This window comes from Galeopterus variegatus, unplaced genomic scaffold (assembly GCF_000696425.1).
Source record: "Galeopterus variegatus unplaced genomic scaffold, G_variegatus-3.0.2 Scaffold3829, whole genome shotgun sequence".
NCBI lineage: Eukaryota > Metazoa > Chordata > Mammalia > Dermoptera > Cynocephalidae > Galeopterus > Galeopterus variegatus.
Genome location: NW_007729940.1, coordinates 189,499 through 215,202, shown reverse-complemented (window position 1 = coordinate 215,202; position 25,704 = coordinate 189,499). Strand labels below are relative to the sequence as shown.

Sequence of the window (25,704 nt, the reverse complement as noted above, 5' to 3'; positions counted from 1 at the left end):
TTGGTCAGTCATATTATAATATGTGGGCATTTGAGGGAAACAGTGCCCTGGATTTGAGAGCTGGAGATAAAGAAACCCAGATCTGGGCTGGATGGTTAGCTTAGTTGGTTAGAGTGTGCTGTTGTAACACTAAGATCAAAGGTTTGGATCCCCACAGTGGCCAGACACCAAAAAAATGGACAAGTAAAAAACCCACAAAACATGCCCTGCCCCCCGGCCCCTGATTCATCCTTGTGGCAAAAATTCCTAGTTGTTTCTGAATATCCACTCTCCCCTTTCATTTAATAATGAACTCTCTTAAGCTGGACCCAGAGCTACCTAGAATAAAGCTTTTTTTGCAGTGCGTTGTGTCTGTATATCCAAGTTCTGGCAATGGAATATAAGCGGAGGTGGTGTGTGTAACATCTGTGTAGTGTCCTTAATGGGAGAAGGTCTACGCTTCTGTTTTAATTTATCTTTCCTGCTGAGTAGGATGCAGACATGAGAGTGGGAGCTGCAGCATCCATCTTGGCCACCAGGTAACCATGGGAATGTTGGCCAGGCACAGTAGAGCTTACCTCCAGATTTTTACAGGAGAGAAAAATAAATTTCTGTGTTAATTAAGTCATTGTTACTTTGGATTTTCTATCACTTTTAATTCAACCTGGTCCTAAGGGGATAAAGAAACCCAGATCTGGGCTGGATGGTTAGCTTAGTTGGTTAGAGTGTGGTGTTGTAACACTAAGATCAAAGGTTTGGATCCCCACAGTGGCCAGACACCAAAAAAATGGACAAGTAAAAAACCCACAAAACATGCCCTGCCCCCCGGCCCCTGATTCATCCTTGTGGCAAAAATTCCTAGTTGTTTCTGAATATCCACTCTCCCCTTTCATTTAATAATGAACTCTCTTAAGCTGGACCCAGAGCTACCTAGAATAAAGCTTTTTTTGCAGTGCGTTGTGTCTGTATATCCAAGTTCTGGCAATGGAATATAAGCGGAGGTGGTGTGTGTAACATCTGTGTAGTGTCCTTAATGGGAGAAGGTCTACGCTTCTGTTTTAATTTATCTTTCCTGCTGAGTAGGATGCAGACATGAGAGTGGGAGCTGCAGCATCCATCTTGGCCACCAGGTAACCATGGGAATGTTGGCCAGGCACAGTAGAGCTTACCTCCAGATTTTTACAGGAGAGAAAAATAAATTTCTGTGTTAATTAAGTCATTGTTACTTTGGATTTTCTATCACTTTTAATTCAACCTGGTCCTAAGTGACACAGTCCCCAAATTTAGAAAAAGCAATTCTAGTCTCATTTTCTTTCAATAGTGAATAATTAGCATCCCCTTTTCCCTTTCGGAAATGAAGAAAAGCTACTTCACTGGCAACTCATCTTTCACAGAGAGACAAAGTCATGGTGGACAAATTCCACTCAACTCACGGGTAGTTCATTGACAATGGTTCTGATACCTGGGCTTCATCTTTCTTCCACTTCAAAGGTAGTGGTGAGATATTCCTTTGGAACAATCCCAATGAGGCTGTTCAGTTCTCCTACCCACCAGCCATACATGTTATACTCCTGAAAAAATGAAAAGAAGGTGGTTGCTGAACCTAAAGAGCTTTTTTTCCCCCCACCTTTAACCAAGCAGAACGGGATGGCTTCTTCAGAGAAAGTTGGGCACACGCTAAAATGCCAGAACACTAAAGATAATCAGCAGGTTTGGTCATAGTTCAGATAAATAATATTTTCAAGCATCTTCTATATGCAAAGTGCTGTTTGAGTTCCCATGAGGTATACAATGATGAATCAGAACATTGCTTGCTCCTTGGGAACTTACAGCATAGATTAATGGGCTTGGAAGTCAGACAGACTGGGATCTGATCCTCGCCTGGTCATTTACTAGCCTTGTGACCTTAGGTTCTTCTAGATTTAACCTCCTGGTCTGTAAGAGCAAGGATATCTCCCCTCCTCTGTGTTGTGGGATATGAGCGACACCACTGAAGTGAAAACAACTGAAAGTGTCTGACACACAGTAGGTACTCTAAACATTAGATTCCTTCCCTGGAAGAGGTGGGAGGTTGACAGGTACACCAATAATGACAAGCAAGGACACAGGTGCCACAGAGAGGGGCAAACAAGAAAGGGGTTGAGAAGGTTTAAAACAGGGCTTTAGGGGCAATCACAGGGTTGAGAATGGAGCTCCTTGAAAACAGAAGAGCTCCTCAAAAGCACAGCAGATGTTGAATGTTATGACACTATCCTGAAAGCACTCGAAAATGTTTTTCTTTTGAAGGACATAAAATTAGGATGAAACTTTAAGATTGGGAAATATCACATATTCCAGTTCAACTGGATGTGGGGTACCATGGAACTAACTGTCTGCTCTTTGTACACCTGGCTGCTGAGTCCTACTAGGAAAAAAGGAAAGAGAACCAGGTTGGTGACATGTAAAATTCAGGGTCCCTGGCATTAACTGGTGATCTTTTTGTTTCTAGATAGTGTTATCTCCCCTCTTCCAACTCTGCTATTCCCCTCCCTCTCAGCGGACACCTCTTTTCCACCTTCAAAGGGAAAAGCCATCAGATTTGTCCACCTCAAGACACCAAAGCAGGAACTTACCTGTATGACAACCATGAGTCACAGGCTCTCTCACCTTGGAGCCTTTCCTCTGCCTATTTAGCCTCTACTTCCCTCCTCCGTTTTATGGGGCTCACTCCTAAGCAGCCTTCAGAACTCAACTCCTGAGTCAGGTACTCTAGAAGTCTCTCCGTGCCTCTCTCTGTGTGGGGGCCATGGCTACACTGTCCACAGTGCTGTGTCCTGTGCTTCTTGGAAATGAGCTCATCACACTGCCTTGTATCTGCCTTTCTTTGTCTCCGAGTCAATCACTAGATGGAGAGTTCTGAGGGCTGGACCTTGTTGATTTTGCTTGCTGATGACTCTCAGCATTCAGCATGATACCCAGCGCAGAGTGGGGCCAAATAAATATTCGTTAAATGAGGTTATGATGAAGTGAAAGGGGCAGTGGGAATTTGTACTCTCAGTTGAGCAGATTTAGTTACAACTATAAGATATTCCCCTGATCATTGAATTGGTTGTGGCAGGAAGAGATCAACTGCCTTTGGAGACAGTCTCTCCAAATGGCTCCCTAAACACCAAGAAGAGTCTCAAATGCCACAAGAAGCAAAACTACTGAGTTAGTCCTTTTAGGACCAGGGAATTTGCCTTTTAAAAACCAATCTTAAATGACTGAATGTGTCCATCCACCACCCCTTCCTACACCATACCTTCTTCTTTTTTTTTTAACATAGTATTCACATTGTATTTATTACTATAAGTATTCTACACAAGATGTAAAGAATACAGCAGGAAGTGCATAGGCAATATGCCAATACTACAACATTTGTAGAACGGTCTTGAGCATCTGAAAATTTTTATATGCATGCGTTGTCCTGACACTAATCCTGAGTCCAAGGCACAGTTGTACATTCACAGGGCTTCTTTATGGTGTTAGTCCTCTGATGCATTTTGAGGGGTGACTTCCACCAAAACCTTTTCCCACAGCCATTACATTCATAGAGATTTTCCTCTATTAGGGTGAATTCTGGTGAAAGGTTTTTGCATATTCTTTACATTCATATGGTTTCTCACATGTGTGAATTCACTGATGCCTGCTGAGGCCAACCCATACCTTCTCATCCCTCCCACAGTCCCTCTCCAGGGCCAGCTTCTCTTACCGTTTCTCCTACAGCACTGCCTTGTAGGAAATTATCCAGAATTCCTTGGTCTATGCCTGTCAGGATGTTTTAAAGCTCCTCTGGATATAAGTTATGTTACTGTCCATTTTCCAGCACTGAAGTTAGGGCGGTTTCTGCCTCAAGTTTTCTTGCGGTGTTGCCTTGTGTTTGCTGAGTCACTAGAGTGTCCACATCTGCAGGGCCTTGCTGTGAGGAGTCTATGCCTGTCAGGATGTTTTAAAGCTCCTCTGGATATAAGTTATGTTACTGTCCATTTCCCAGCACTGAAGTTAGGGCGGTTTCTGCCTCAAGTTTTCTTGTGGTGTTGCCTTGTGTTTGCTGAGTCACTAGAGTGTCCACATCTGCAGGGCCTTGCTGTGAGGGGAAGTACGGGCTTGGTCCTCCTCTCAGTGTAACTCACAAAAACTAGCTTTAGCTCCTCGGCTATCTCCCAGGCAGAGGGTGAGCACAATGTTGTCTGACGATCTCTTGATCAAAGTCAGCTTGCTTAAACATGTGTGAAGTGTCATCTTCATCACCCGCAGGGGCTCGGATAAGGCATTTGCTCCCTGGGGACTGTTCAAGACCCCCCGCCCCCCACTGACTCACACTTCACAGTACCACCCTTTAGCCACAATGTCATGAGTCCCAGGGACAAAGCCTTGGGAAGATGCTCTCTGCCAACTCCAAGAGGGTGCAAACAGGAAGCAGATGAGGCTCAGCAGGGCACCTGCAAAGGCTGAGCTCCGGTCAGTTCGTTCTTGCTTGAGGGGAACACTGACCCTGCCGATTACAGATGTGGTAGTTTCACCACAGTGGTGAGAACTGAAATGAGTGAAATCAACGCTCTGCCCTTCAAAACAAAAGAGCTCGCAGAAGTGGAAGGAGGATGGCACAGTCTCAGAGACCGTATTTATCCTGCTGTGAGAGCCTGGGAGCTTAATCAAAGCACCTCCAGGTCTTGGGATCTGACTATCTTTTCCAGATTTCATCCCTTGGCTGGATACCGGAAAAGGGCTGCAGGGCTGAGATGTTTAAAGCATGAATGGAAAATTTCCAGCCTTCTCTCCCACTACTACCCCCCATGCATTGCTCCAGCCCAGTCTGAACACCACGAGGTATTTTAAAATAATTTCTACTTTGATGAATTGCTGGGGAGTCCACAATTGCTCATAATCAAAGGGAGAAAAATGCAAATGAGATCCGGCCGAGAACTATCACCACCAAACGTTTATTTCACTGCACAGTGCCAAAAAGAATTAAAACAACATTAAACTCACAGCAATCATGTTTAAGCCCTCGTTTCTAAGTGCCAAATTGCACCACTCTGGATCATACAGATGTTCGTTAATTATGCTAATTTTTATTAAACTATTAAAATGGAGAGAGTACTGGCTCAGCCAGGCAGACCCCAGCTCTGAATGAACTCTGCTCTTGTCTAGAGGTGCTAATTTACTGCATTTTTATTAAGTTGCTGATCCTTGGATTTTAGTTTTAGGATGGCAGAGAGAACTGAATTTCTGGGATCAATGTTTTCCATAAAGTCTGATTTCTCTTTGCCCAGATGTTTGGAAATACTGGGAAAATGCTGAGAGGCTCTCAGGAGACCTGAAATCTTCAATGCAGAAATGTTTCTATCTTTAAGGGGGGCTACATACCTGTAAGTGACAATGTTAGGACATCGGAATTATACATGCTGCCCACCCTGTAACTCAAATTATACTGTGAATGGTACGGCGAAGATTTTAATTATGCAAAACTATCAACTGAAGATGCTTTAGAAAAGAATATAAAAAGTTGTGTTTTTTTAAGAAAACCCCACAACCCTTCATATCAGTGCTTGCTTCTTGCCACAGTCTTTTTAGAAGGCTTTCTCCTGAAAGAAGTACAGCATGTGGTTTGTTCCCATCATAAATATTTCTAGGCTTGATTAAACATCTGTTTCTCTCAACACCAACCTGGCCCCACCTCTTTGAACCCTCCCATCCCCCCCTGCTGCAATGAAGAAGTCTTAAAAATAAAAGTTGGCTATTTGATTGGAGAAGCCTTTGGTCTGGATGAGCAGAGCATTGAGCGAACCAGAAAGAGACGCAGCGTTCACCATGAGCAACAATCAGAAGTGTTTATGGGGGATTGCACACTGCCATAAAAGGATTTATGCTGCTAATCTCCATCAACAAGGAAAAAAAAAACAAAACCCTACCAAACCTGCCATAAAAAGAACAGCAAATTCTATAAACAAAAAGCAGTATGGCCACCAACAATGGGCACGCCGCACAGCTTGACTCTGCCTCCAGTGGCTTCTTATTGCTGTTTATGGTTTCAAGACTATCATGGACCTCCTCAGTGCCCCTCCTGTCACAGGGCCCTGAGTCACTGTGTGGTGCTGCAAATACCCTGTCAGTAGGTGTCAGGGGATACCGGGAGAAAACCAGCAGGCGCCTATCATAAGCCTTAAAAGAGATTAAATACCCCTACTCCATGATTGCTACATTTTAATTTCTCTCCTCCCTGCTGGTTCCTATTTGTATAAACTCTTCCGTGGCTCCCCCGGAGTAGCACAGACATGACCTGGAATGACCACCCTGTCTTGGGATGAGAATTCAATTTCTAGGCTCAGTGAATCCTGGGCTGTTCCAGCAAAAGGAACTCACCATGCTCTAGGGCACAGATTCTTAAACTGGAGTCTGTGAACCCCTAGCCTATCTATGGATGAATATGAAGTTGCTGGAATTGGTGTAAAATTTTGTGTGCACATGGACATGGGTCTCGTCCTGGGGTGAGGCCCAGACTCTTTATCAGATTATCAAAGGGTTTATGAACCTTCCACAATTTTCAAACCAGTATTCTAGGGGAAACATACAATAGTCTTTATGGCCTGGATCTGTACCTTGGTCCAGTGTTGCCTTGTCCACCTCCTCTCCCCCCTTTAAAAAACTACAACAAAGGAGAATCAAGAGTCCTCATTCCTTCCATGCTGGGTTTCCTAGGCTTCAGTCCTCCAACTGCAAAGTCTGTTCCTTCTTCAAAGGCTGACTGAGCTTGGCACCATTTCTTTAACTGTGACTTAGAAGTTATGGTGTCTTCTCTTAGCTTCCATTCAAATCCACATGATGACTTTTGGAGCAAGCTGCTGACACTGTCAGTTCCTCTGATTATGCTCCTAACAGAAATATTCTCTTTTCATGTTGAATTGGGCTCCAAGCCTCCATGGAACAAGATTGCCAGAGAGTCTCATGCTTTTTTCTTTTAACCATCAATGTTCACCATATCAGTGCTTGTAAACAAGAGAACTCCTCTTCAAGAGAACAATCAATCAGCCCTAACACGAACGATCAATAAATGCTTGATATATGGATGGGAAAGGCCAATCCATCACAGAACTTTTTTCTTTTAACCATCAATGTTCACCATATCAGTGCTTGTAAACAAGAGAACTCCTCTTCAAGAGAACAATCAATCAGCCCCTAACACGAACGATCAATAAATGCTTGATATATGGATGGGAAAGGCCAATCCATCACAGAATTATTGGTTTATGATTGTTTGTTTCTCTTATTAATGCTTGTGCATCATACACTGTTATTAGTAAAGATGGGAAGTTGGAGTTCCTAAGCAGAGTAAATTGTAATATTCTAGGGTCAGCCAAAAATATCCTATTTTTACTCTGGATTGGCCCACAAATTCTCTACTCCTAAAAGCCAGCTTTGGCAATTTAGTGCTTTATTAGGATATCATAAATTATTAAATAAATTGAGGGCTCCAACTCAGTACCCTTCCAACTGATGAGAAAAACAAGGTTGAGAACAAGAATTGTTCACTGAAGACAGACAGGTGCCCCTTTTTCAGCACAAATAGTTTGAAGAGATTTTCCAGGAGGAGAAAGGAAATGGTCAGTTGGATGGCCAGTGGATTACTGGTGTTGGAACCTGTAAAAAGATCGGAGCTCAGCGCTTGACTAAAACCTTGGGTAGCTTGGCAGCCTCACTAGACTGTTTTTACTGTGTTTTAAGTTCTTGGCAATCATTTTCTCTTTTTCCATTATTCAGAGTTTTGGTCTATAAATCATAATAAAAATGAATCATTAAATTTGCCTACATTGAGCCAGTTTTATTTATTGTTACATTTCAGGGAACTTGCTAACCTAGAGATTGATGGGCCTGGACACCAGGGAAGGTGTGTAAGTGTAAGAAAGGGGAGGCGGAAAGGCTGGGTGGTCAGCAAGAGTAGTTGGGGGGCTCCGGGCGACAACTTCACAAAGCGCACCCCCTAGCTGAGAGCTGAGTGTTCTGGGGGGAAGAGGAATGTGTCCTCTAGATGGAGAGTCTGAGAGCACTTGAGTGCGAGGGAATATGCAGCAAGTGTGCTGCTCATGTCCTGAACAGGAGATGAGTGGATAATGATCAAGTCAAGGCCAGGGAGGTGTGCAGGCCTGTGCACGCCCCAGACGTTGATGGTGATAGAAATGTGTGCAAAACACAGAGCGGGCATGCAAGCCTATGTGGCAGCAGAACCACAAGCTGTGAAGGTAAGAGGGAGGGCGACATGGCTGTAAGGAAGGAGAAACAGGGAAGAACCAGACAACTTGAACTTTACCTAAAGAAGAGAGAAAGGATAAAGGGAAGGCAAATACTTTGCAGATGGGAGAAAACAAGGTGCCAAGTGCGGAATTCAGGAACAATAGAGACAGCACCATTTCGGAGCTGATGGAATCGTGATACCATGTGAGACGGGCGTATTAATATGTATTCCATAAACTGCGCAGCTCGCAGCTCCGCACAGCTCTGTTTTGCTCTGACCGCAGTACCAGCCTCAGGCACCACAACACAATTTGGAAACAATGTGACGGAAATGTTTAATCTGCTCGGCCCATCTGTGCTGCGTATTTCTCCAGATCTCCCTGAGAGAGGCGCCTTGAATCTCCACATTGCCTTTAATATTCTCCTAAATCACCTCCCCACTGCACTTCAAGGGCCATTGCTACAATATCACAGGTTCATCTAAAGTGCAACGGGGAGGGGGGGTGGGGGAAGGCGCAGGCTGGGAGATTTTTTATTTTAAAATAATTTCCAGAGATCGTCTTTTCTACTTCCTTTAAAAAAAGAAGAAAAGTTATTCTGCTGTTGCCGTAAGGTTATTGAGGTTGTTTGGTGCAAAACAGGGTAGGATAGAGCGGAACCATTCTCCAAAGAATTATTTTTATTAATCTCGATTCTCTCAATTGGACATGGAGGGGGTGAGCAGATGCTCGTTTTCTCTGATCTCTTTTTCTTGCACCTTGTTAGGGTGGTGTGTTCATCTGAGCCTGGTGCCTCTCTCCTTTATGCTCAAGGCATCAAGTACCAGCTTGCTAGTTCCCAGGTCCAATCCTGACCTCGCCTCGCTCTAAACAAAGCCCCCTTGTTCGGGACAAGTATATACAATTAGGCCCTGGCCGCCATGCTCTCTCTCATCAGGAGAGGACGCTGTCTATCATTATTAATTTTAGCTTAAAACCTTAGATTTTCTCTCTAAGTACAGATGTTGGGTGTCAGATTTCCTCTGCCTTCCCCCACTTAGATTTTGCCAGATTCAGCGATTTAGGGCTAGAATGTAGGAAGCTGGGATGGGTTTTGGAGAAAGAGGATGACAAGTCACCATATTCCAGACCCTAGACAAATGAGAGTTGCACATCACCAAGAAAATTAGGATTCCTTTTGCTTTGTGAATTAAATAAATGAATAATTTAATCCTTAAGATTGTTCCAGCGAGGGAAAGGCAACGTCCCAGTTGCGGAGCCCTACAGCCTGTCGGTGTGTTACATCATCTGCACACATAGGCGTTTCCATGACAACCGCTTATAGCTTCATTTCCTGGATCCCTCTAGGGGGTGTCACAGCCAGATCCACCTGCTTTTCACCCTACCCTCGGCGGGGTCATGGTAAGGTCGCCAGAATAAATGAACGCGGGTACTAATGATCTGTTTACTGCTGTTTATGCTCTGTGTGTGTCAGGGGCACGCACATTTAGAGAGCTCATTATGGTTGCAATTAGAATGCACCATCGCTAGATATTTAACTCCTTTTTCTTTTAAATTAGCATTTTAATAACATTCTTTGAGCAGAGAAACAAAATGACCATTTTTCACGGACAAACTTCTAGCTGTAGGTGCAACTTTAATAGCAAAGTTGTGAAGGGGAAAGAAGGGAGGGGGAAAAAAAAGGCCATTTTTACTACTTTCACCCTCCTCCTTACCAAAAGGATATTTTTATTTGCTTTCTAACACACTCAATTTCCTAAATTTGTTTTGAATCTAATTATTTGGGGTGGTTTAAAGTACCACACTCTTGCTGGACGGAAATTAGCAGCGATTGAAATTAACTTTTTATGTGACCTGTGAAAGGGGCTAAAATAATTACAAGTGTATAAGAAGAAATCCTCTCTCCAAAAGACCCTTGCGGTAGGATCGGGCTGTGATCCGATGATACCATTATCAGAATATCTTTATACAGCAACTACAAGGGCATTTTTCTTTAAAAAGGTGATTGTAATTACTGTTTCTGTTTTGCAATTCTTAGGATTATTTTACAGAGGATAGGTGATGACAAAAACTTGTCATTATAGATAGGATAATTAAGAAGCAGACAGAATGAAAACAATAACATGGCATCATTTACCATTTAAAAATGGTGAAATCTTGGAGCATCAAAAAGCAGGGAAATCAGAACAGGAAAGATACAATTTAGAGACCCACTCGGTCAGAATGTTCCATAAGCCACTGCTTTTTAGAAACCAGACAGCACCTTTTCTAGGTGTTTATAGATGCTCTGTTTGTGTAAAGTACAGTGAAAAATAACAATTTGAATGTTTCGATTATCTTTCCCAGTCCGTTCCATTTTCATTATTTATTTCCTATAAATCGGGACCTTGCTGAACATAATTCTGCAGACAAGGAGGTGGATGGGACAGCCAATGTGAATGAGGAGATAGATGGTGGGTGCGTGTAAGATAGATGCTATGCGTTTATGAAAAGGAGCAGTATGTCTGTATGTGAACATCCACAAAGTAGAGCAAGCAAGCATGTAAACTATAACGGGTATTTATAGGTGGGGGAAAAAAAGGTGCAAGAAAGATTGTGTGGGAACACGCATACAGAGCCTGAAAGGATTTGCTTTTTTCCTACCCTCGTGGAATCCATGTCCAAGTTCTGTCTAAGATGTCCTGTGCTTGCTGTGGCTCCTGTGAACCTCACAATCCTTTCCATGACAACAGACAGGGATTTCACAGCCAGAAGACTTAGGGGGTCAATAGTTGAAAAGCAAGAGTTAGAAAGAGAGATCTTTATCGACAGCAAAACAATCCCACTTAACCCCCCTTCCCCAAGAAGGGGAAAAAATTTAAAGACGCAGCAGGCGGAAAAAAAAAAAAAAGAGAGAGACCCCTTTCTAAAAATGCAAGTTTAAAATGTTTATGCTTTTGAATCAGCCTAGTTGCACCTTAGAATCTGCCATTTCATAAATAAAATACGGATGGCATAGACTATAATTTGGTGATAGCTACCCCAGGACATATATAGATGCACTTCTGTTATTTTAATTAAATACTGCATTATGGTTTGTGACAACTACATAACTACAGCGTAAATGAATTCAGAATTAAAGTGTTACTTAGGCATCCAGTAATTTTTGTTTCATTCCTCAGTTTTACAAAGCAAATAACTATAAAATCAAGATGTTTGTTCATTTACAGATGGAGCAGGATTGTTGTCACTTTTTTTCTCCTTAACCCTCATGCACGAAAAGAAGACAGAGCTTAGAGTCTGTGGCTTCTAACACTCTTAGCTTATGAGCCACATCACAAAGAAAAACACGTCCTCTTGACTATAATGTGAAATGCTGAATATTAATTGCTGGTGTTACTCTTATCTTGCTAGCTGGTTCCATCTTTTAATAATTATTCTGATGGGCTGCAGTCTTGCACTGCCAGGAGATTTTTCTCCTTTGTTTAATAGTTAGAAACCTATTTGATTATATTTTATTTAAAAAAATTGTAAAGTTCACAATGCTCCATGGAAGTTTTTAGTATTTGGAACTCTTTCCAAACACAGAATATCAGTAGAAACAGAGAAATAGCTGAAACTCTTTGCTAAAAAAATACTGCACATTTCTGTATTTAAAAGAAAAAAATTTTTTCGTTTTAGCAATATTAATATTTCCTCAATGAAACTGGAGAGGGCATTACAATTTGATATAATTGATTGGTTAATTTAAATGTTACTTCACTGGCAAATCATGAGGAAGGTTCAGAATATCTCATTTATTATGTGCAGATTTTCACTCAAAATTTACATGATAGAGTAAAAGGATTTTTGCTCAACTCTGAGGATTTAATAATATATATTTAATATGTCACATGTCAAGATGAAAGTTTTTAAATGGCAAATTTTCTGAAACCATTGTCTATTATTTATAGTTTGAGAATCAATATAATCTTTTTATTAGTCTTAAATACCATATGTCTGGGAATGTTTGCAAATTCCAGCTTTTCTGTGTTCTAATCAATTACCCCCAAACACTCCATAGCTAATTCTATAACCTGCATAGAAGTTACTGCCCTGTATGTTTGCAATGAGGTTATAATTTGCTTTAATATTTTGCTAGTTTGGTCAGAGAGCTGAATCCATACAAAATCAAGAAACACTGGCAGAAGAGGTTTGTGGAGGCTGAGTTCCTTTTGAGAAAATAATTACGCAGAAACAGAGCTTTTGTGACTCCTTTTAAATAGGGCATCTCACCAAAATGTCATCCAGCCTCTTTGGCAGATTAGTGAGGAGTTTATTACTAAATCTCTGTCTAATAAACGTACAGTTGACTCTGGAGGAGCTGCTTGTTATAATACTGACGGCAAGAAATGGAGGGAATGTCACAGTTAAAGACACAAATTTTCGCCATAATATATTCGAATGGAAACCTCTGAATCCAATGCTACATGGGCATATCTAATAAATTCACAATATTTCAGTCTCAACAGCCTTCACCGGTTAGTTTTAAAGATTTATGTGGTAAAAAATTACTCAGTGATGAATATGGTTTATTCTGTGCAGTATTGGAGGTATAAGGAATTAAACTACCATCTTTAACAGTGAATTTATTATTACCTCTGTCAAAAGACGAAGCTTTAACAGCATTTGTTATAAATTCACTGAAAAATAAATGGCTGGAATTTTTTACACTGGAGTTTGTAAAGCATCGGGCGATTCTGAGCATTATCCTAACCTGCCATAGCTTATATGGTTCTAGGTAAACATTTCTGTTTGGGCTTCAGAGTTAATTAGCTGGCCTGGAACTTTCCACCTGACTGAAAAGTGTGTGTGTGTGTGTGTGTGTGTGTGTGTGTGTATGTGTGTAGAAAGTGAAGAGTCCTGTCCAGTACAACAGTTTAGGAATAAAGAGATTAAAGAGGAAAATGCCATTTTTATCCTCTTTTTTAAAAAACGGGTTTTATAATAAATGGCCAGGGTTTGTAGAATAGGGTTTATGTGCATGGGGCCTCTTGTTAGTAGGTTTACGTGCATGCATATGCACACACACATAAGCACCCTCTCCCTTTTGTCCTCTCTTGGAATGGGTGTCCCCTCATTTATAAAAATTACCTGGAAGGAATGAGGCTGCCAGGGTTTGTTCTAGACGATTGGTTCCTGTCTGGGGGAAAGGAATGGCCTCTACTGAATTTGACCGGTGTGTGACCGTTGCCTTCCAGCTGACCCCAAATCCCATTCCCATCCTCCTAACTCTGTAGCCTCCCACAGGGGTTATTAATGAGCGAAAACACCATCATCATCGTCATCTTCGTCACCACTGCACAATGTTGACCTGCTTGTTAACATGAGATGGGGTGGTGGGCACAGCTTCTGTTTCTATTTCATACCATCATAAATAAGAAAAGATATTTTCTGGTGGTATCCCCTCACCCACCTCCTTTGGTTAGGTCAGAGGTGAATAAGAGCTCTTTGACAGGCATTGATCAGTTTCATCGCACTGTTTGGGCAGCCTGCGCCCCTGGCCTATATTCTCCCCACTTACTACCCCCAAATTACCTCCCAAATAACCCCCAGCCCATCCCCCACTCAGCTGAGACAAGGGTATGGTGCCTGAGGAAGTCCTAAATGGACACTAGATGTCACCAAACACCTCCTTTCCCTCAGAGCCCTGAAATTAAAAATAAAAAAAACAAAAAACCTTTCATTTAAAGCAATTGAAGGAATTAACTTATCTGATTTTATGAGGGTTGTTGTCACATTCAACTAAGCACACTTAAAAGAGGAAGTATTGCTGCATTCAGATAATTTTTACAACATACAGATCTCTTGGAGAGGATGGGGTCAAGGGAAAGGAAAGGTCTACATTCTTTAAGTAGCCCTTTGAGGGAGCAGGAGGAGAAAACTGGCTTTTAAAAATCCCATTATGACAGACAAGGTGTTATGTTAACATAGTCCAGGTGTGCGGGGACAGGTCTGCAGCATTCAGATGCCTAGAAGCTGGGTTTGGAGCCAGGAGCCAGTCTGAGTTTTAGTAGCTCCAACTCAGGGTGACAGAGTCTGTCCATCTTCGTCCATATAAGGCCCATGGCACATGACAGCATCATGTGTTCCATGTTAAACTTGACCTTGTCTGTGAGGCCCCCTGTTTTCATATCAACTGCATCAGCAGTGAAGCCTGGTGTGTTTGAGCCCACGAGAATACCTTCTCACCCCAGCTAAGCCACCATGTAAGTGCAAAACTTATGTGGTGCCCAACTTGTTGCTCCAAGGCTGATTTCCATGGAAATTAGGCTCTAGATAAGACCTTAGATAAGACCAATTCATGAGGCATACAACCCAAGCCAGAGAGAAGTATCCTACTGGCTGGCTCAGTTTACCTTAAATGGAAAACCTCATCCAGGGACGGTTCGCCTTTCTAGTCCATTCAGAAAGTTATTCTTTCCTTCTCTCTTTAATTCACCCTTATCTGCTGCACAGCTAGTGTTAGCAACATGAATTACTTTTGGAACAGGAGGCTTGTTTTTTAAATGGGCGTTTTACGAGTTATCTCTCCTAGTGGAATAGGCACCTTTATTCTTTAGAAAGTGAAAGACCTCGGAGCCAGAAAGACAAGGCCACTCTTCTGAAAGCTGGGACTGGTGAGTTGGTCTTATCCAAAAAGAGGCTTCTTACCTTTCTTTCTCCCACTTATAACAAGTAACCATAGCGGTGCTGGTTCACAAAGGGGCCTTGCGATCCTCAGATAAAAGGAACTAAGCCAGGGCACAGCATTACCGCACAGAGGGTGATTCAGCACCTGCCCTGTCATGCCCGGTGCCCAGGCGGAATGGATTTTTGGAGTACACCTGTTGTTGAACCCCTGCCAAGTGCTGATGGCCAGTAACCCCCAAATCACTTTTCCCCGCTGTTGATGTTTGGAATGTCAGACAGGACTGAGGAGCAGCCGGTGTGTATTTCAAACACAGCAGATGGATTTTTATATTAGCTCCTATTTCATGTTCAGGCAGAGCGACTGCCACACTAAAACCGCAGCCTCAGTGCTGCCGAGTTTGCTTCTGTGAGATTAATTCTGTGAAATTAATTGGGACAAGATTGAAAAGGAAATTAAAATGCAGCTGAGTGAACAGGCCTTTCAAACACCTTTTTCCTGCTCTATTCAAACTTGAATTCTGTGGTGGTCGCCGGCATCGTGGGAAGTAATTTATTGAGCGGCAGGCTCTCAGGAGCCATCGGTTACGTATGAGGAGACCTGCACCAGCGCCACAATCTGGAGCCACTGAAGAGCGCTAAACACCCCGCTGTGGCCTGAGCTGCGTCCTGGCTCCAGGGAGGAAGGAAAGCTCTGTCCCTCCCCAGAAAAAGCTGTTCAGAAATATCTGGGCCCAAAAGGAATGCAGGAACATCCGCTGGATGCAGAGATCTGCTTCGTTATTAAAATTTCCCTTAATATATTTTAAGGCCCAAATTGGAACTCAGTGAATTAAACGGTCATGAAGCTGCATGGGGCCTAGGAATGTATGGACGCGTTGCAGGGAGGTCAGCGGGTGTCCTCCTGCTGACTGTGCCATTGGTTACTGTTTCAGAGCTTGGATACATGGCTCCAGCCTCTCCTCGAAGAGAAGTTTGAAGAATCTTGAATATTGGTGACAAAAATCTCTCAAGGCAGGAAAGGCATGGTGAGTTTCCATGCAGGCCTCTTCACTGGGTAGTTTTCTATATCCAGGTGACAGCCTCTTGTGCTTCAGAGCATCTCTATGAAAAGTTGGTGGCAAGACAGGCCACTCTTTCTCTCCCAATTCACCAATAATTTATTGAACTCCTAGTATGTGCCCAACACTGATCCAAACGATTTACTTTATTATTAGTGAAAAAGGAGAGGAATATAAAAATAGTTTCCATTTCCTAGATGCCAGGCCCCTCTCTACACAAATTCTCAAATGTAAGCATCACAACAACACTGTGAATAGAAATTATCCTAATTTTTACAGATGAGGAAACTGAGGATTTTCAAGATTAAGTGCTTTTTGCCCAAGGTCACATAAATAACCCATCTGTTATTGGCACTTACTTGCTTCCCAGAAAACAGGACAGGTGACAGGCATTTGGTTATCTAGGGGGTGCATCTTTCTTGTCCAGCCAATCATCTTCCCTAGAGAATTTTTTCGGAAAAAGGATGAATAGCTGTCTTTCTGGGGTCATTCCTGCCCGAAGGCAAGACTAAAAGGTTCTCCTGAGTTTGGCCCTAGGATTCAAGGTTGGGTGACTTAAGAAACATCAGGGGGGATGGGAGGCTGACGACAAAAGCTGTCATTCTTCCTGTCCCCTGCCTCCTCCATCGTTCTGGGGTCATTCCTGCCCGAAGGCAAGACTAAAAGGTTCTCCTGAGTTTGGCCCTAGGATTCAAGGTTGGGTGACTTAAGAAACAGCAGGGGGGATGGGAGGCTGACGACAAAAGCTGTCATTCTTCCTGTCCCCTGCCTCCTCCATCCCACTTCTCTGTCTGGGGACAGCTTCCTGTCCTCTAGCCTGCCCCTCCTCTTCAGAACGTTTCTTTTATCAGACAAAGAAAGGGGGGGAAACCAGATGCATTTTGAGGGCTAAGAACAGAAGACCTGGTAATTAGAATTTTTGTTTGCTTAAACTGAGTAAGGAATTAAAGCTAAAACCCATCTGTGTGTGGGACTTAGCAGTTTTGCAGTGTCAGGCACGCCATGTTTGAATAAGAATGTTCGAGGTGGAAGGAGCCTTTGATGATATCTGATGCAACTCCCTCCTTTTACCAGTGACGAAACAAGTCCAGGTAGGCTGATCTGTTTACGGTTGCATCTTGTGTTTCCCAGGGAAACAGACGTCCCCAGATTCCTACAACAGCAGGGCTTTCTTGTCCAACAAAGGTTCTACTGGCCAGAGAGCAAAGTAAAATGGAGCTTTCTAGCATCTGTGCTTCTTAAAGGCAAGGGAATGAATGAATTGGGTGGTCTTTTAAGGCTCCTTCCTGTCCAAGGACTCTTATTGAGTTAGGTGATGTAATGAAAGTAAATCCAATCTCAAATGGTCCCCAATCCAACGCGAACTGGAATGAAGCTTTTTAAGGGAAAGTGCAGTTGAATTCCTAGCTTCTCGTTTCCTCCTCTGATACACGGGGTTAGCAATAGGGGGAAGGAGGCAGCTGCTGTAGCTTTTGGGGGAAGAAATGGGCTACTACAATGTTAAGGGTTGAAAATGGACACAGAAACTTCCAAAACTGTGGAGAAAGAAGTTGACAGAACTAGAATGGCAAGGTATTCTCACTGAATTAAACTCTGATATATTTGCTTTTAGTAATGAAGGAAGGGAAGAGGGGCTGATTTAAAAAACAAACAAACAAAAAAACCCAGGTGAGGTTGGTTCCCCAGTTCTTTGGGATCTTTTAAAAATACAATAGCTGCGGTAACCACAGACAGCTCTCTACTGCAGGACAGGACAGGTCACCTGCACAACCCTTTCTAACTGGAGGAAAGGGATCCCCAGTGTGAAGCCATTAACAAAGGCAAAAGACATGCAAAACAAACAAAATAATCATGACAGAGAGAGAAGGCCAGCAGACAGTCTGGCTCTGTTCTTCCCCCCTCCTGCTGCAGGCACCTCCAGACAATGTAAACAGTTAATTTGTTCACCTGCAGGCTCTGGGCAAACAGAGGCCTGGTCACACCTGAGTGGATAACTCGATTACCCCTGTAATGCCAGCGTGGTAATGTACACAAATTCTATTACACGGCAAACCTTGCTTTCGGGCATTTGAAATACCAATCAGGCCAACGTCCACTCCCTTCTTTGTTTCCAATTTATTCTTGGTGCATTGGAGCTGCACCAAAATGGTACTAGGGTTGGAACTGAGTTAGGAAACCAGGAGAAATCACTAGAAGATTGTGGTCTTACTCAGCAGGGACTGCAGACCTCCCACTGTCTTACAAAGGGTAGGATGTGAATTTAGTCCTTGTTTAAAGGGGCCTGATTTGTTGGAACCACTGAAAGGTACCTTGGGTTAGACTTGGTCTGTTTCCTAAGGAGCTTATGGTCTATTTCAAACCAAGACAAAACCTTGGCCAAGGCAGTAAAATACATAAAATAAAGAGAAATGGTAAATGACGGGTGCATAGCACATTGGGTTTTTGATTTTTCTTTATGAAATCTACATACTCAGCAATTAAAGAACAAATTACGCCTATTCAAAAATGCGTTTGTAGATATTGACTGCATAGAGAGTGGACGTTTTAAAAAGTTCTTTCAGGGACAGAACCTATTATCTTAGCCTACCTATGGAATACGTGTTGTCTTTCATTACTGATCTCCCAAACTGTAGCCCATGAGTTCTGAATGCTGTTCACATGAGTTCTGAATGTTCTGCACATCAGTGATGGATCTGCAATAATACATAATCCATCTTTTTTTTTTAAAACCCAGTTCCTTTATGATCAACAATTTGTCAGATGGGTAGCTAGGGCTAGGGGTAAACTTGTGACTGACGAAGAGCATAAATTCGTTGCCCTGTGTGGGATTGCATTCACTATCTTGGCCTTATCAGCACTTGCTCAAACCAATTGAGATAACCCACTCTGACTCCTCCCCCATATTACAGTCTTGTTTACTTATAAATGAAATAAAAAGGCCACTTACCTAGCCAGAATGTTTTGAATAGTATTATATGGTAATAAATTATATACATAGTGATGACCTTTAAGCACGAGTCCCTGAAACAGATCACATTTTGATTGGCATAGTTTCAGTTATTGTATCTACTTTATAGTACTTTTAAATTTGAAAATTAGTTCCTGAAACTGAGTTTTCAATTAAAACTTTCCCCTAACAGTTATAATTAAATGGGAATTTACTGTATGTGTGAGGGAGCCATGTAGCACAGAGAGAGAAGTGTATGACTTGGAATAATTCTGGTATGGTGACATCATCATCAATAGTGAAAAAAATTGACTTTTGATCCAGACCCCACACTGTACGTCCTTACCTTGCTCAGAATGCGGATGAGGTCACCGCGTTGGAAGGACAGTTCATCTGGCTGGTCACCATGGCAATCCCACAGGCCCTGGTAATAATTGGCATAGTCCACTGATCAAAGAGAGGAGAAATCAAGGTTAAAAGGACTCTGTCTTTTCCAAGATGCCACATTTTTTTTTTTTTAACAAGATGACCGGCAAGGGGATCTTAACCCTTGGCTTGGTGTTGTCAGCACCACGCTCAGCCAGTGAGCAAACCGGTCATCCCTATATGGGATCCGAACCCGTGGCCGTGGTGTTATCAGCACCGCACTCTCCCGAGTGAGCCACGGGCTGGCCCAAGATGCCACATTTTTACTGCAAATAGAAACCAGGATTCTGATATGCCCCTAGGAAACCTAAGATTCAAGGGGGGTCCAGATGAGATACAGCCAAACACTCAGTGTGAGCAAAGGACTATGGGAGAAGGAGATAATTAACTAACATTAAATATTTACAGATCACCCCTAGTAGGATGCTGCTCGACAATGTGGTAAATACACTTATTTATTAATAAAAGAAAATCAGACAGGTAATTTTTCACTTGGTTTGTAAGTAAGCCACACAAAGAGGTTTCCCACCAGATTTTCTTGATACAGGGCATCTAAACACTCTCTCACTTCTCTTCATTATGCATCTGAAGGAACAGGATAAGTCCCTGACTTCTGCCTATTTACAAGAGAGGCTGGGTCAGCCAGCATGCTTCTGCATCGCAGCTCACATTTGGGCCTCCTCTGTAACACAGGAACTTCTTCCTGGACACTTCCCACCAGGTACTATATGAGGTAAATACCAATAAATACTGAAGTGAATAACCCAGTCTTTAAGTGGAACCAAGGGGGTGTCTCATCCATTACAACTAAATTCTGGGTGGGCTGGCCCTTTTCCAGCATCTCATTTGTAGACCCTGAACATGTCTGCCAAGATTTATCTGCAAGCCCCCAGGGGAAAAGAAACCAAAGTGATCTGCATTAAAAATGAAAGCAACTGAAGACGACACACTAAGCTTTAGAAGCAGTGGGAGAGATTTACTGGGCTTTTCAGCAAGACTAGATGGCAATGATGCCACAGGACAGCCATCGATTCTTAACAATGAAGAATTTGTATTGATCTTCTTCTACCCGGAAAGGTTAAACACTAGAGTACAAAGTGGGAGAGGATCTGGGGATTTGAATGGCAGGAGAGCTAATGCCCACTAGACCAGGATGCTCCCTGTTCCTGAGGACGCTGTGTATGAGAGCTGTGAAGCACCTACCAAAGATGAAATTTGATTGATGGGATTCAGGAGTTGGGTTCTAATTAAAATTTATCTGATTTGGGGAGACTCTATTCTACAGATTTCTACCTTTCCCTTCATTTGTCTTGACCCTCCCATGAGCAGTGGTGGTACTGGCCACTGGGGATGGGGGGCACGTGGGCAGAGGGGGCTCAGAGGCCTTAGCTATATTTGCTTTTTTCTTACTTATTTCTAACTTATAAGCAATCCAAGTAATAAAGGCAAAGGGAAACAAAATCCCTGTATGTCTCTGGAAAAGAACTTTAGTAGGAATCTGAAAGTGCACAAAAACGGGAAGAATAGAACTATTAAGACTCAGATATTGCAAATAGAAGTAAAAAAGTCAACCATATAGAAACTCAAGCATGTTTACACGGAAATTGTTCACATATGCAGTAGACAACAGAGGTCAGCAATCAAGATAACTACAGTGAAAACGTTCTACTGCAGAGTTAAGAACATATTTGGGAGAAAAATACATTGGGAGGAAAAAGTTAATTATTGAAAAGACAAAGCATACATTTTTGAGGACATCGGTGAATGAAATATTAGAGAAGTATCAGTCCCTGAAAAGTGAAAGTAGTTTTCTCAGAAAATAATGCATTTTCAATTGTAATGGAATTGATTAATCACTCCAAGATTTTTTTTTTTTTTTTTGTCTTTTACAGTGTCCGGCAACGGATCGCAACCCTCAGTGTCGCACCCGTACCGGACCGGGACCGGCAACGGGATCGCAACCCTCGGCGTTGCCCCCGCGCCTCGCTCAGCCAGTGAGCGGGAACTTGTCTGTATGTGGGATCCGAACCCTCGGCGGGAGCGCCGCTGCGCTTCCCAAGTGGCGCACTAGTGCAGTGCGCCACCGGGCTGGCCCACACTCCAAGATTTTGACTAAATTTAGGAATGAAAAGTATATTGACATCAATATTCTTCATGGGTTTATATGTGGTAGAGAAATGGTTTTTATAAAAATAGATTTTAAAAACATAATTTGATATTTCTGAATGGTAAGAAGACTGACAAAGTCATCTTGGCCTTTTTGGCCTAGCAGTTAGTCACTTTGGGGAAGGATGTGGGATAGCTCCTAAGATTATGGGTATCTTTTGGGTATATATGTAAAAAGTGATTTGATGTTGGGTATATATGGGACCTGAGGAGAATACCCAGAAAGAGATCTATTCTAGAAGCACAATAGATCAAAGGGAAAGTAATAAGCAAGGAGGAAAACAGAAGCTTTCCAGGAAAAAAATAAAGATAGAAAAGGCCTTCGGTGCTGAAGGCCAAAAGAAGATAGAGTTCAGGGCCGGCCCGGTGGCGCACTGGATAAGTGCGCCGCTTGGGAAGCGCGGCGGCGCTCCCCCGTTGCCGGTCCCCGGTCCGGTACGGGGGCGACACTGAGGGTTGCGATCCGTTGCCGGACATGGAAAAAGACAAAAAGACAAAAAAAAAAGAAGATAGAGTTCAGCAATGCAGGAGACAGTTTAGCCTAGCCCAAGGATAGGGATCAGCAGAACTAGAACCATTACAAGACAGCTCTGAAAAACAAGCAGGATGAAGGGCTAAATACTGGGAAGAGGTTGGACTTGTTATCTAGATAGATGTTTTGTGGTATTAAGGAAATCGACGAGGAGTAATTCCTTAGCTGGACAAGACTGGACTCTGTATTGCAGGTTCCTTATTTAACGTACGTGTGATTTGCATTTATGTGTATGTGTGCATGCACCTTCACTAACTCATTCCTCAGCATTTAACAAACATGTACACAGCACTCACTAAATGCCAGGGACTATGCTGGACACTGGGAATTTTGTACTGGCCACACACGGGCCCTGCTCTCAAGGCTACCTTCTAGAGAGGGAGGCACCGTAAAACAGTTTATTTATTTATGATTGTGTTATGTCTGTGAAGGAGGAGTTGAAGATACTGTATTTGATAGGGAATTTAGCATAGTCTGAGGGGTTGGGGAAGGCTCTTCTGAAGCTTTAGTTGTGTAACAAAAATGTGACTGAGGGCATGTTAAAGACCTTGAAGAGGGGAAGAGGTAAGGTTGAGGAGAGCTTCATTCCGGAAGCTTGGCCCCAAGAAGAACTTGAAGACTCCAAAGTTTGCAGGGCTAGTCCAGCTTCTCCCTAAACGTGGCCAGCTCGTCCTATAAATAGGCGAATGCATGGGAGACTTGGATTTCTTGAGAGTAGTGAGAGGAATTGAGAACCCAAGAGTGAGGCTTGCCTGTGTAGGCTGGATTTAGGTTCCTTTAGGTTTGCACTACTCTGGCAGCAGTCTGAGATCTGAACTGGTACAGCATTCTGACCATTTAATTAATTCAAAACATCCTCATTCTCATTTTGAGGACATTATTCCATCTAATTATTTTTTTTTTCCAGTCTGTCCATTTGGAATGAAAAATAAAAGAATAAAGCTTAATGCCAGCATTTCTCAGTGTCTCTCCAAAAAACGTAGCTCTGCACTAAATAAAGCCTGGTAATTCAAAAGCAAAGCACTAATATATTCAGCATAAAACAGACAGAGGACCTAGAGCAATAATGACACCACTAATAACTAAAACAGTTATAACAATTAACAACAATGATAGAAGCTAATGGGTATGATCACTGCATTTAAATTGCTAGCAGAGCTGAGAAGGACTTTTTCTAGAGAAAAAAAAAAAGGCAGCATCTTATTCTCTTTATTCCATATAAAGGAAGCTAAGCTCCAAGAAGACAAAATGTCATAGGAAGAATATCAACAGACCAAATTTTTTTAAAAAAACAGTATTGTTTTTCTCTTTTCTAGATGCAAAGCATTTGTCATTGCATGCCTACTTCTTTCTAACCAGTGATAGTCATTTCCACTGGAACCGAGGCCAATTTGGGGCTGGTTGACAGAGTCAGTACCTGAAAATTAGCCTCTATGATGTGGAAAGTTCAAGGCAGTATTGTTTTTCTCTTTTCTAGATGCAAAGCATTTGTCATTGCATGCCAACTTCTTTCTAACCAGTGATAGTCATTTCCACTGGAACCGAGGCCAAGTTGGGGCTGGTTGACAGAGTCAGTACCTGAAAATTAGCCTCTATGATGTGGAAAGTTCAAGGTAAAAGGACACTTTTCTGTCTCTTCCTCTCCTTAGAGACAACAGAACCTGAATGTTTCCTTCAGAGTTCAGCTTTCATTTGGGGGGACATTGGGTGGCTCCAGAATTCAAGCTGTGACCAGGGAAAAGAGGCTAAATGGCAGGTCAGCATGTTGTTTACATTTCAGAATGAGTAAAAGGACTATGTCCGTGAGGTCCGGCATTGGTACAACTACTTAAATTATGGAAAAGAGACAAAGCCAGAAGACAGTAAAACCTGTCCTACCAGAGCATGGGACATGAGACCTGGACAAAAAAGCCAAAGCAGTGACCCATCAGAAGTGATTTGAGATGTTCCCTAGGCCAGGCCAGAAAGGGCCACCAAGTTCAGTCTACTCAGGTAGACTCTGTCTGGAACTGTATTAACTATTTCAGAAGGAAAGATGAAAAAATTCACCAAGCTCCACTGACTGTAGAACCAGAGCAGCAGAGCAACCACACAACACCGTTTGCTTATTTTCACAGCCCTTGAATCTTGAGTTTTGAAAGAACTATGGTCCTTCCTGTGAGAAGTATGATTTGGTTGTGGGAAACACTCATAGATCCTGATTTTCATCTCGTTTTCTCTTTTTATTGGGCCAAATTTTTAGCTGGTTGGTGATGAACTCATTTGCTCTTGGGAAATAGGTCTGGAAAGGTAAGAGCTGCACAGAACTCTGTGGCTTCCCCCCGTTTCTTCTGTGTAACAGTTCATGCTGCTGTCATGCACGGAAGTGGGAAGAATGCCTCCAAGATGGAAAGCTTATAAGCAACCATTTGCTTATAAGACCACAATAGTGTGGTCTGTCTCTTTGGCTTAGTTTGCCCACAATTTCACAGTGAAAAAAACCTGTTTCAGGGTCCTCCTTGGTCAGGGATTTGATGTATTTAAAGATGATTTGTACTTCCAGAGCTACTTTTTATTTGACATGGCACACCCAAGCAAATTTAAATACAAACAGCACAGAGTGAATTTCATTTTTGGTTACCTGGACATTATCTTTTCATGATCAAGAAGGGAGATAAGTTCCCATCACTGAAGACCCTTAGTGTTAGACTGTTAGGCTGATGGGTTAAAATTTAGTGAAAATCTGAGGTGTTGAAGAGTCGCTCATTAAAATAACCCTGTTACTAACAGTCATGCTGTAAACTGAGCTCTTTATAGATTGAACAATCAATACTACAAGACTGTGATGGATTTTCTAGGTAACAGAATAAAATAAAAGAAATTACATCTTACAGGGGCATTAACACTCAATAAGGATAAACCGAATTCCTTTCTTCCTCCTTCTGATAAGATCTAGTTGGGCCTTAAAAATGTTAGCAATTCCATCAGAGAAAAGCACAGCATTCAAGGAACAGGATCCATGGGATGCCGGAGAAAAGTACTTGGATTTTAAAGGTTACCCCGCTGGCCATGGTATCTTTTAGGAGAAAAGGAAGACGAGAAAGGTCAATGTGCTTAATTTTCTTTTTCCTCTTTTACCCGAGAAAAACTAAAGGAAGCAAACTTGGGTATCTTGTCTATGAGATAAGAATTCACACGGTCCTAGAGCTCCCTGCCTTTTAAATGCTTCAATCAGGGCTGCCTGCCCTCCCCCCAGGCCTCTATATTTTATTGTTATAAAACTAAGTGATGACGTTTGGATGTTACATATTTGTTGCCATTTCTATAGCTCCTTTGGAGAAAAAGCACTATATAAATTCAATAAATAAATAAGTAAACACAAATAATAAAAATTCCTGCCTCAGATTCTGCAGAGAGAGCGAAAAGTCCTTCTGTTTTTTAATCACTAAGTCACCAATCATTATAACTGGTGGGAAGTATAAACCATAGGAACGTATTTAGAGCTCTCTATACTTTAATAACACCTATTTTGGAGGCAGGAAGCATGAGGAACAAAGGGGTTTTTTTAAAACCTACTTGAATTATAGCTGTTGAAACAGTTAAGAAATAAATCTTCTCTCACCTCCCAAATATAACTTAGGGAGAGAGGTGGAGGAAGGAAATGAGGTGCGGGAGGAGTCAGAAACTAAATTTCGGGCTGTGCCGGAAGACTGGTGC

General features: G+C 42.4%; 1 protein-coding gene across 1 annotated transcript in view; it reads right to left on the bottom strand.

Annotated features, from left to right (window-relative positions):
- Positions 1–1,178: 1,178 nt before the first annotated feature.
- SKAP1 (src kinase associated phosphoprotein 1) overlaps positions 1,179–25,704 on the bottom strand; it is a 204,250-nt gene continuing 179,724 nt past the window's right edge. Inside the window, exons 8-9 of the mRNA XM_008586104.1 lie at positions 19,231–19,331; positions 1,179–1,550 (exon numbers count right to left, since the gene is read on the bottom strand). Of these exons, the coding sequence (XP_008584326.1) occupies positions 1,449–1,550; positions 19,231–19,331 (203 nt within the window). The 3' untranslated portion in view covers positions 1,179–1,448. The remainder of the gene's footprint in view (positions 1,551–19,230; positions 19,332–25,704) is intronic.